Source organism: Synchiropus splendidus, chromosome 2 (assembly GCF_027744825.2).
Source record: "Synchiropus splendidus isolate RoL2022-P1 chromosome 2, RoL_Sspl_1.0, whole genome shotgun sequence".
Classification (NCBI taxonomy): Eukaryota; Metazoa; Chordata; class Actinopteri; order Syngnathiformes; family Callionymidae; genus Synchiropus; species Synchiropus splendidus.
In genome coordinates, this window is record NC_071335.1 from 14,125,078 (window position 1) to 14,137,791 (window position 12,714).

The 12,714-nt window shown below is 39.9% G+C and overlaps 1 protein-coding gene across 1 annotated transcript in view; it reads left to right on the plus strand.

Moving 5' to 3' along the window:
- The window catches only part of LOC128753481 (protein kinase C alpha type-like), a 91,572-nt gene that overhangs the window by 55,510 nt on the left and 23,348 nt on the right, over window positions 1-12,714 (plus strand). The window contains exons 6-13 of the mRNA XM_053855220.1: window positions 1,821-1,977; window positions 2,266-2,400; window positions 2,465-2,558; window positions 5,820-5,963; window positions 6,088-6,261; window positions 6,705-6,796; window positions 6,967-7,029; window positions 7,121-7,259. Coding sequence (XP_053711195.1) covers window positions 1,821-1,977; window positions 2,266-2,400; window positions 2,465-2,558; window positions 5,820-5,963; window positions 6,088-6,261; window positions 6,705-6,796; window positions 6,967-7,029; window positions 7,121-7,259 — 998 coding nt within the window. The remainder of the gene's footprint in view (window positions 1-1,820; window positions 1,978-2,265; window positions 2,401-2,464; window positions 2,559-5,819; window positions 5,964-6,087; window positions 6,262-6,704; window positions 6,797-6,966; window positions 7,030-7,120; window positions 7,260-12,714) is intronic.

A 12,714-nucleotide genomic window follows, 5' to 3' on the forward strand; every position in this document is an offset into this window, starting at 1 on the left:
AACTACAATTAAGTAAATACATGTGAAGTATATTGTTCCTTATCAGAATATGAAAATGTATATCATGCAAACCTGCAGTGATTCCCATTTATTAACTTCACTCTGTATATTCATCATGACCTGACCGTTTCAATTGGTGAGTGCTAAAATTGGATCCAGTTTGGTGCTCACATGCTCAGTGTTGGCTTTGTTGAGAGTGGAAGTGGGTCGACGTGACACCCCCCCTTCCCGCCACCCCTCAACAGAACACCAACACTGTGTTAACACTTTGTTCTACCAGGACCAGTTTAGCTGTCTCGGCAGATTTTGCTGCAGTAGGTAGTTCATCCTATGGATTTGACCAATTGGTCTGACAATCCCTGACTCAGCATTTCCTCTGTGACACCACCGTGGAGTTTGACCGCCTGAGTTATGGCAGGGTGTAGTGTAGAATGGCTGTAGAGCGGGGAGTCGAAGTGCAGCTGAGTGAAAAGTGGATCAGCCTAGTTCAAATCTGAGCCCTACACTGAACACATTTGCAGAATTTTTGCTTCTTGCTCAACCAACTCACATTCTGATTCAGAATCCCATAATTGAATATCAAAAGTGCCACACTGTGGTGAATAGTTTAGATTAAAAAAAAAAAATACTGTTTGAGATTATTTTTATTCCAAAATAATTCATGTATTGACTCCTGGCAGAAGAGACCGGTTTAAACCATTTAATATAGTTTCTATCGCCTCCTGCAGGCTACTTTGGGTACAGTGGCTCCAGTTAGTAGATGATTTAAATATTGAATTCTATTATTATTATACTATATTGGTTCTACAGAATTTACTTCGTTTTTAGAGAAACTCATTTATCACCTTTAAAAGAACCAAACTTTGAAATATTCAAACTCTGAGGCTTGCTAGACATTAGATTATGTTTATTACATGCTAAATCATGCAAAAAAGAAGCTAGTTGGTTGTCAGGAAACTAAATGTTTGTAGGGTGGGGGGGTTAAAAGTGTTTACTTTACTGGTTTTCCTGAGAATATCATTTGACAAACTGTTGTTAATCTGTAGTAATATTCTGTAACTCAAGATAAAAGTCACCTGACAAACTCTTTCCAAGTAGGAAACTTGTCAGGTGATAGGAACGCACTTTAATCTTTGCAAATCATTAACACATCAGTATGCTTTGCTAGGATTCATTTACACCCTCTTAAATTTTAACCTTGATTATAGAGCTAATAAGATAATCCTCACTAATGAATGTGACTCATGTTAATCACACATTTGTTCCCCCCCCCAACGAAATCCTGCTATTATCATGTCATTACAGCATTCATTTCACACTGTCTGAACACACTAGCTTCTGTGTGGGTCAAAGAGAACTTCAGTCTTTGAGTAACAGGCAGCACCACCCTTCTGATTTGGTCCCAAAAAATGACTGTATCTGAGTACAAGCAAGTGCGTCTGTGTGTGTTTATGTGGGCCTAGTAGCTCTGGTCTGGCAAATCTCAAGGTTAATGAAGCACTAATAGCTCTGGTTTGGTCTTGTTTACTCTGCGGCTACATCTCAGATAACATGATTCTTCTTCACCCACGAATGCAGGAGGTTGTCTGTCACGGGGTTCGCAGGTCTTACTGCCGCTGCTTCAGTTGTGCTGACTATAACGACTGTTTGATGTGGGGCACCTGCATATTTTCTATTGATGCTCATCTGTTGCCTAGAAACACATTTGCATTTTTCAAGTATTAATAGAAACCTTTGAGAGGATGAAAGACAGGTTACTCCTAAATAGCCTTGATAGTATTTACATTTCCATCTCTTGTTTTATCTCTTCCTGCGTTCAGTGAGTGAAGGTAAAAACCTGATCCCCATGGACCCAAACGGCCTGTCTGACCCATATGTCAAGCTCAAGCTCATACCAGACCCTAAAAACGAGACCAAGCAGAAGACCAAAACCATCCGATCCAACCTCAACCCCAAGTGGAATGAAACTTTCACCTTGTGAGTTCACCATTTGTTGCACTTTGCTTGATAAAAATCTGTTAAGTTTGTGCTTATTTTCTAGACAAATTATGCCTTTAAAATCATGTAGTAAATGAGTGAAAAGGCTCATTATTATTATCATGTAATATGTGGAGACAGTGTCATTTTTCTTCTTTTATGAAAATATATTGAGATATAACTGCTGAAAGTTGTGTCATGATGAATAAGCATGTGTTGGATTTTGAGGATTTTAAAGTGAAATACATTTTTGTGATGTAATATTCATTCCTGTCTCCTCGCAAACAGCAAGCTGAAGCCTTCAGATAAGGACCGCAGGCTGTCCGTGGAGGTGTGGGACTGGGACCGGACAACCCGAAATGACTTCATGGGAGCGCTTTCCTTTGGGGTGTCAGAGCTCATGAAGTCTCCAGTCTGTGGCTGGTGAGGTTTTAACTTTCTGTGCTGGGCGACATGTGCTTCCACCTCACTCCTCTTCTATCTGTAGGTACAAGTTGTTGTGTCAGGAGGAGGGCGAGTATTACAACGTTCCCATCTCGGAGGAAGACGATGGAAATGAGGAGCTGAGACAAAAGTTTGAGGTGAGTGCTTTATTGCTTTGTTTGTTTGTTCATCTGTACAGCTTATCTTGCTTACAAGTATTTCATTGTACCTCCGGCTTCTCAGTGCGTTCCTGTATTAGTAGACTCCACCTAGGCTTTGTGGAAATATTGACCTGTAGGAGAGCTTCTGTTGATCTTAAAATGATATCACCAAACATAAGTCGGTGTTGACAGTGATCCTTATTTGAACATTATTTTCTAACACTGTTGTTATTGTACAACTGTTGATATTTGAAGAGGAGATACTGTACATGATAAGGGGGAGAGGTGACTTGAAGAACAGATCACAAAAGAATGTTTTTTAAATCTTAATCAAGTTTTGGTCTGCGTTTTTTGTTCATCGTACTGAGAAATTACTCAGCCCTCCTCTTTTTTTTCTTTCTTCTCTTCCCCTGATTCCAACTGACAGTGAAACCTCTCTAGCTGCGTAAGTCTTGTCTTGGCAGCTCTACTTAGTTTGAGTCTAGATTATATTAGATTGGTATATTGAATTTCAGTTTTTCTTTAAATTATAATAATATTTATTTTTAGTTTCTGTTCGCTTGTTCTGAATTATGTTACAGTGGTGTAAGCAGCTGTATTTCTATGTGGTTCTTGCTGGTGTGTCATCACGCCCAACATGTAAAAAAGAGAAATACGGTACCTATTCCCCTGGTTTATAAACACAACTAATTGCAACTAGATAATAATAAAAATATGCTCCTGTAACTCAACATATCTGTCTGAGGTCTGTCAATATTTTGATTATACTGGAACTGTCATCTGAATAAAAAGAAACTCAACCAATACAGAAGCTAAATTTGGAAGATAGGACAGTTAGTTCATTCTCTACAGATTGACTTTTATTTCCAGCTTTACGAGCCTTGACGATCAGAGGTTCCACATTACGCACAAAACCATTTATCACCACTAGATGTCATCAACGTGCCTTGAAATGAATACTTGCTCGCTAGCGAGACGTTGTTCAGGTGTCCATTGAACACTGTATACGTCAAAGTACGTTGCTTAAGCCAAGTGGAACAATCTTCGTTTTATTTTCTGTGTGACGGATGAGTGTGTTCCTCACAGCCATAGTTGCATTCCTTTTACTGAGTGAGTCAGTCCTGCCTTATGGTTTCAGGACCAAGCAGTTATGGAAGACTCTGATAAGGTGCGTCTCAGAGGAAGGAAGTAAGGCTGCTGCTCGCTCCGCTTGGTCACTTGTCTTTGGCTAAAGCTTCCAGGTGTGCTGTGGTTGGTGCCGACTGGTTTGCACTGCATTATGTCAACACCAAAGAGAGCAGTGAATACGCGATTAACCAAAGTCATGCTTTTCCAGATCTTATAGACGTTCATTGTCATGTCATAGCGTGGATTTATTTCACTGCATTTCATATATCCTCAGAATATTGTTTGGAACACAGCACATGATGTTGCGGAAGCATAACCGGGATTGATTTTGCATACTGCAATTAATAAAGGAAATGCATTCTGAATAAAGTAATCAATAAATAATCATAGTAATAATAATACAACTTGAGTAGGTGAAAGTAAATGCAGCTGTTAGATCAATTACATCTATAACAATGTTTTATGTTTGAAAAGTAAACACAACTGACAGCCTCACTTTGTTGTGGCAAGGCAGATAATAAAATGTTCATCCATGTAGCATGTTGTTGAGGTCCAGCATGAGTTTACTTTCTTAGATTCCGGCTGCTAAAGTTTGTTGATCAAATAATTTTTCAATATTACAACTTTTTCATTCACTTCCTATGCGCAGTCCCTCTCATGACTTTGATCACTTTCAGGCGTTCTGAAAAGCATCTTGCATTTTAAAAGCATGACAATGGAATGTACGCATGAATGAAGTTATTTTGAAAAATATTAGCCATGAAAAAGTGGATTGTTTTGTGCATTACCTTTAGGTGCTGAAGGAGTGACCTCTAAGGTCATTCCTTTCTACAGGCCTCGGACTGTATCACTGTTTATACAGTGAAAGTGCCTCTCCCTTACCACATGTTTTAGTGTTAGGTAATATTGTGGTGGGGAATCACATTTCCTACTGGGCCACATTGTATGTAGTGTGGAGTTTTGAGCGACCAAAAGTAACAGGATACTATTAAATCTAATAATAAAATCTAAAAATCTAAAAATAAAAATATTATGAATACATGTTATGACATAAAACACTGTTGTAATTCAGATGTGGGCAAAGTGCGGCCGGAGCGCCATATGCATCCCCTTCACTACATTTTTGCAGCCCTCATGACATCTAAGTAAAGTGATTATTCCGTTTCATTCCATCTAGAAATGTCCACAGCTTTTCTATATTTAATATTTGAATAAAGTATATGTATGATTAAATAATATACAGTCACACAACAACTGAAGCGTTTTCTGTTCACTGTCATAGTATTACTGCACTTCTGATCGCGTCACTTTATTTTGTCTATTTCTTCCATTTTGTACTTGTTACTTGCCGTGTTTTTCTCTTTTTTTTTTAACCTCCAGTCATAGCAAGAGTTTTTTTCCATTTTGGCTTGACAGCCCTTCAACAGTCACAGTTTATCATCTAGCCCCTGAGGATATGCAGTTGTGTGTGTACATATAGTACAGTTTATGAAAAGATTCTGAACTCAGACAAAAACTGTACTTGAAACGTGTAAGCACAACTTAATTTTAGATTCATTTGAGTTTTCTCTGAACCTTATTTTAAGGGTTGAGCATTAAAAAAGGACTTGGGGAGAGAAATAAATAAAACATTTAAAAAAATAATGACACAACAACACAGTTTTAAGTCAAATAATTTATGCAATTGCAAAAACAAATGTGTTAAGGAAACATTTGTATCTGATGGGTTTTATTGTTTTACGCTTAGCCCAGGTCTGGGTGATGTGAACAAGTATGTATGCCTTGTCTATTTTAATGCTAGAAAAGTGAGTCAAACTCTGAACATACGGTTGATGGCGACAGTCTGCTGCCAAAACCCATGGATGGACCTGAAACATGTGTGGAGTGGAGCACAGATGGTCTGATGTATGACACCTCTAACATCACTTCTGTTGCAGTGGAGCAGCATGGACTTTATCCATGACTGGAGAACTGACTGATGCCTGTCATCTTATTATATTATTATATCCATATGACCAATGTCTCAATGTCCACTTGGTCTGTTTTCTGAAGTTAAATTTCTCAGGTATGAATCTAGATGAGAACATTTGTGTGTATTGCTCACTCTTCTCCTCTCTTCTGCGCCTACAGAAAGCCAAGCTGGGTCCTGGCAAGAAGGTGATCACAGAGACTGACAACGGTCGCTCAAGCCACTTTTTATCTGACAGCGTGGACCAGGTCAAGCTCAGCGACTTCTCCTTCCTGGCTGTGCTTGGTAAAGGCAGCTTTGGAAAGGTAGGCAACAAGAGTTAAAGTGTAGGGCCTTTAGACTGAAGAAAAATATTGCACTTTCAGGTGGATTCTTTTTTTTTCATTGCTGTGCATCCACATTATGTTTCTGATCGTCACATGTTTGAAGGTCATGCTCGCAGAGAGAAAAGCCACCGAAGAGCTGTACGCCATTAAGATTCTCAAAAAGGACGTGGTGATCCAGGACGACGACGTGGAGTGCACCATGGTGGAGAAGAGAGTCCTGGCTCAGCAGAGTAAACCGCCCTTCCTCACTCAGCTGCACTCGTGCTTCCAGACAGTGGTGGGTACAGTTGTCTGGATGAAAACCAGGGCACATCAGGTCGGGTCAGGTCAGATCAGCTCCAATTAATGTATAATAGAGCTCTTAGCCAAACAGCTTAGTCAGAGCAGAGTGCAGAGAAATCAGTGACTGCCAAGAACAATTACAAGGAGGAAAATACGTACACAAAAGTAATTCCATCTGATGGCCAGGAGTGTGTCCGTCTGTGTGTGCCTGCATGTGTGTGTGTGTGTTTACGACTCTCCATCTGCGATTGAAAAGCAGCAGTAGTACATTATGACTTATAACAAAATAAATCTGAGTTGCATGTTTTAGTCGATGTTATATTAAAAACACACAAATGCTGTTTTATTAAAATGTGTTTTTTTTACAGGAATTGCATGATGTAAAATGAATTTTAAGATGAAGGTCAATATGAAGATGTTTATCTTTTATGGCCGCAGGATCGTTTGTACTTCGTGATGGAGTACGTGAACGGGGGAGACCTCATGTACCATATCCAACAGGTTGGAAAGTTCAAGGAGCCGCAGGCAGTGTAAGAAGTCAATCTAAATTGTATAGCGAGTGATTTTCTACCACAGCTTGAGTCTTCACGCTCGGCTGCATATATTTATATTATATTTGTGATATAATACAAACAATGAAATTTAAAGGATGCACTGTGTGTGAATGTAAATAATAGTCTCTATAATACAATGGTTGCAGGTTCTATGCAGCAGAGATCGCCATCGGACTTTTCTTTCTTCACTCAAAAGGAATAATTTACAGGTGAAAATTTTTCCATTTTTCTCTTTGTGTGTATATATATATATATATATACACCAAACCACGTGACACGTTCCTCTGCCATGACCCCCAGGGATCTCAAGTTGGACAATGTGATGCTGGACTTTGAGGGCCACATAAAAATCGCCGACTTTGGCATGTGCAAGGAGAATATATTGGAGGGCGTCACCACACGAACCTTTTGCGGCACCCCTGATTATATCGCCCCAGAGGTAAGAATATATGTGTGTGTGTGTGTGTGTGTGTGTGTGTGTGTGTGTGTGCAGCAGAGCAAAGGTGCTGTGATGCATAAGGTCATTTCTGTCACCGTCTCTGTCTGAGCCCTTGACACCCTCATGCTTCAGATTAAGGTCACCGCCTCAGGAATGGCACACACTAGAACAAAGAGACACACATATTTTAAAAACTCTACTTTGCACTGCTCTCTTATTGCAGCACCTCAGCCCTTTGTCTTGTCACCCTCAGTTTCCACAACAATGTCCTTCAAACTGAAGACACATTTAAAATATGCATGTCTTGAACAGTGGTAAAGGTTCCAAATAATGTTGATATTGTAAGTACATCTGAGGATATTTCTCCCTCAGTGTTATTACTGTCACTGCTAACACTGTTACTATTGAGCTATTTTTTTTAGATTATCTACAGTGTGAGCAAGATGTGTTCTGGAGTGTGAAAGAACGATGTTTATCCATTTTTGGGGGAATGTACTTTTAAAACTAACAAATATAGTTATTACACAAAACACTCCTTTTTTATGATGCTGACATGTTGCGGTGCAGTGGATCCAAATGTGGAAGTAGAGCAGTCGCTGTAGATGCAACAAAAACAGATTTCAATAATACCAAGGATAAATCCAAAATGGCGTGGGTTGACAGAAAAACTGTCCGAATGTCCAAACAGAAACTCAGGAAGTCAAAACAAAGCACAGAATCTAAGCAAACATGGGTGGTGGGGCACTAGAACAAATGTGAAGAAGAACAAAAATGGTTGCTACTCCGCGAACAACAATAGGATATAGGAACAGGGAGAAACAACGACTGGTTCCAGGTTTGGCAACAAGATCACTTGGTGCTGCATTTAGGAACACTCATCCTTTTCAAAATACAAAGCGGGAGCAGGACAGGAAGTCGATCAACGAAATAAAACAAAACAAGAACAGATTTTGACAATGGCTACTATAATTGATGTCGCGAGCGCTAGTTCATGTAGCCCGCAAAGGATCATGGGATTGGTGACACACAAGGACTCACAAAAAGGAGCCTGTGTTTGTCTAGTTTCCTAAAGATCCTGCTACCGTACAAGGCTCAGTGGATGAAGTTTGTTTACCAATACAGGAGAAGCCTAGATATGGCAAATATGACCCTGAACATTTTGCAACAGAACTAAGACTCCCTTAGTGATTAATCCTGGATCCAAATGTCTGTGTGAGTAAACTGTCGCTTTCAAGGCTAACAGTTCAGCATTCAGGTCTGTGTGAACATTAGTTTATATAACTGACTCTATTGGCAGAATGGTAGTTACAAAAATGTTTCAAAGATAACATGACAGGAGGAAGACAACATCTTGTTTTTCGATGCGAAGCCATGCTGTTATGATAACAGATTTGATTACTGAAGATAAAGAAATGATCAATAGTGGGCCTTGTAGGTTTTGGATCCCACCAGAGGGGAAGTGAAACAATTCGGCTGCTCTCCGTGCACGTGATTCCAACAGGATGGTCAGTAGCATTACATAGACAAATTAGTAATCAGGGAATTCAACCCACCTTGAGTAAAACAGATGTCCAATTATTTAACAATTATTTTTAAAGAATGTTTACGCATCCATTTCATCATCGTCCTGCTCCAATGGTCCCAAAGTGTTTTGGATGCTGCTAGTAGCTGTCATAACATGTTAATTTTGCTTATTTGCTGTGCTAATTGGTGCATAAATGGCTTGGATTTGAACTCTTCTGTTTAAGCACTTGAGCATCTGGTTTACAGACATCAGGGATTCAATTACACTTGCTCTTGATTTGGTGTCTGGCAGTGTTTGTCAAGCTGTGTTTTGTTTTTCAATGGCCCTCTTATCTAAGGAATCACCTGACTCAAACTCCTATTTGCATCTGTGAGTTCCCACATTGTACATACGGAGGTACACAGTTGTGTTTTCTCTGACCTAAATAGCCAGTCTGGGAGGAACTCTCTGACTAATGTGGCTTTACATCTGGGTGACACAGATGGAAGCTGAAGTGAAGGAGGAGGGCAACAACATTGTGAATCAAGGGAAGCAAGAGGCGCGGAGGAGTACAAGTAAATACTTCTCCAAACAGCTCACATTAAGATGAGACAGCTGAAGCCTCCTTGTCGAGCACTGGGAGTGCATGTGAGGATATTGAGCTTTGTGACACGGACCATTTACCTCCACGCCCTAGTTAGTCCTGACTGCAGCGTAACAATCTGCGAATCCTCTGGCGGCTGGAAACAGTGTTTGCCGTGGACATCAAATGTTGTAGAACAGACTGAAACCAACTGAGGTCCCATTATAGTGTCAGCTTGTGTTTCTTCTCCAAACAGTTCTGGTAGAGAGGATCTTTGTTTGCTGCGAAACTATGATTCCTCTGAAAATGGCTGGTTTATGCAAATGAGTCTTTAAACATTATTATACTGTACGTGAGTGTTTATCAAAAGAATGTTTAAAATGTGCATGTTGGTCTGGAAGTAGGAGTTCCTAAGGATAAAGGGTGTCAGTGGTTACACGTCACAACAAACCAAAATCAAATCAAATAAAATTCAGTCACACTTAAGATTAGAGAACAAATTTTACCACAAAGAAAGTACTTATTTGAATGTGTATTAGCAGATTATTACCCTGTAATTAATCATAGTATCTTGCTATGCCTGACTACATTTTACCCAGGACTGGTCACTAAAAGTTCACTCTGAACAGCATCATAATTACTGATTATTAACCGTAAATAAGATAGTAATAAAGATTAAAAATACAGTTTTTGGATAGTTGTGATAAGTCTTTCCTAAAATTCTGTGGCTATTGGTCTTGGTATCACTGGGGTATGAACCATTTTGGACATGGTGGCATTGTTGTTGAAGTTTAATTTGACACCTTTCACATGTGTTACCTCACATGACATGACTGGTCATGGTTCCAGACTGGCGCACATATATTATTTATGTCGGATCTAAGGTGAAATACTAATGTGTAACTGAAAAAAACAAGGAATACCTTTCGGCCAGTTGTTCTGCTGATCTTCTCTACCGATCTCATCTACCTTTCCAAAGGTCTGAATGTCAGCCACTGTCCCTTTCCACTCTGTGGTTAGAGTGAGCTCACTGTGAGGCTCGCCTTCCTGGCCAAGTTGTGCTTGCATACAAACATGTTGATCTTGGCCATTTAATGCAGTACGCCACTGTGAGTATGTGGCATTTGAAGCTAACAGTCATGTTAAGGCTAAAGGTCATGAGGGATCCTGCCAGCAGGAAGAAAGAGAGGTCATCTTAGGTGCAGAAAACAATGCACCTACCAGGTGAAAAAACAGCACTGATGCTGCTGTCCAAATCTTAAGAGAGAGAGAGAGAGAACAAGGCGAGGTTCAAGATTTAAACCCTGAAGGTATGTGCTGTCATTTGTGAAATACCTGTATAAATAAGGACAGGAGGCAGAGCTGGAGGTAGCAGAGATGGAGATGCTGAGGTTCTCTGTGGGAGTGAGCAGGATGGATAGGATCAGAAACCAGTATATCAGAGGGACAGCACATGTCAGGTGTTTAGGAGTCAAAGTCAGACAGGATCGATGGAGATGGTTTGGACATGTACAGAGGAGAGAGAGCCAGTACATTGGTAGGAAGATGTTGAAGAGGACAGGGTGAGATGGAGGAAGACGATCTGCTGCGGTGACCCCTGAAGGGAGAAGCTGAAAGAAAAAGACGAAGAAGAAGACTGAAGCTAAATAATTAAATAAAAATTGGTAGCACCATGACCGGAATGGCCTGGTCCAACGTATACTGATAACTAATGAGAAAATACTTCTAGCTGTTAACATTCCAGAAAAGCTGCATCTTTTCTCAAGGCAGAAACCTTGGGACACCCAGACTGGAGTATTGTTTTATTGTGTTATTCTCGTGATTAACAAGCTCGACCTGCTCTGCTACTGATAAAGAATGTTTCGGAGAGCATTGCTAACATAGTAGAAACAGCAACAACACAGGCGGAAACATAAACTGTCTGCCAAAACATTCCATGATGAAGTCACTGTCTCCGCTACAGGAAACTCCTTTTAACATTATTCATGCATGCAGCCATGTGGCGCTCAGAGACGGCCTCCATTAAGTTCAACCACCATGACTTGGTTTCCTTCTATTCTTTTGCAGCTAGACGGGTGTTTTGTGTTGAAGAGAGAAACCCTGAATAGCTTCCAGTGTGATCCAGAACTGTCATTTGTGATTAGGCCTAATGTGAGAGAGATGTCTGCAGCCGTACACACGCACACACGCACACACACACACACACACACACACACACACACACACACACACACGCACACACACACCACATGCTAGTCTTTCACTAATGAATCCTTCCCGATTAAAGAAAGATGTACGTCCAGGCGGCACATTTCTAAACGGCAGGTTAGGCTTTTAAGGATAGTTAATAGTACATTTCTGCTGGGCTTTGTGCGCTTTTGTGTGCACAGCAGTGATGTAGCAGCTCGTATGGCCACAGGCTTTCATACAACAGATTTAAATACAAGACAGAGGGTGAGCAGGGAATGTCAGGCGGAGGTCACGCTTGTCTATTTGCATCACTTATATGCAGCACTGGGAGTGAGAGCACTTTTATGTATTTATCGACTCGTGTAGCGAAGCTGACATATATGAAATGTAAAGCATCTGAAGAGCATGTTCGCTTGGAGGTCATGGATCCACCTGAGGCCTGAGTGACAGGCAGCAAACTTGTTAGAGACTGTCGCCGATGACATCTATGAAACACTACTGCTGCATCCAAGCTGGCAGTTTATAGCTGCTGTTTTATGTTTGGTTTGTTCTCATTAATGCAGAGATTATTTTCTCAGTAAGTTTGAATTATTAAACCGTCAAATAAACCTGCTAAGGTGGCGTTATTAACTCTCAAATTATTGACACAATAGATCTGCGACAGATGTATAAATCATGTGTCCCTTTGATAAGAACATACCCTAAAATGGATTGTGACTTTTTTTTTTTAGCAAAGGCCTCATGAGCATTTATTGTTAATCATTTCGGAAATTCAAGTAAATAACCTCAATAAAAGTGAAAAAATATATGCAATGATAGCAAAAAATGTACAAGCTAAACTGTTAAAATAAAATGTAACAGTTCTATCAAGAATAATGTGAAAATTGGATTCAAAGTTTTCAATATAATACTAAATAAACAAAATAAAAACATGGCACATGGCAGTTCTTGACTGTCACAGATAAACTTGGCAGGATAATGTGCTGACACGGAAACAGGTTATTGCATGTGATATTGTCCCTCTGGTACAAATAAAGCTGTGAAGTCACAACAATTCTGAGGAAACTAGAGACCATAGCACATCCACACTGTGCCTCCATATCTGGAAATGTTATTAAATTCAATATGTATTGTTGAATATATATTTTCTTTTACAAGAATAGAAATAAATGTCACCC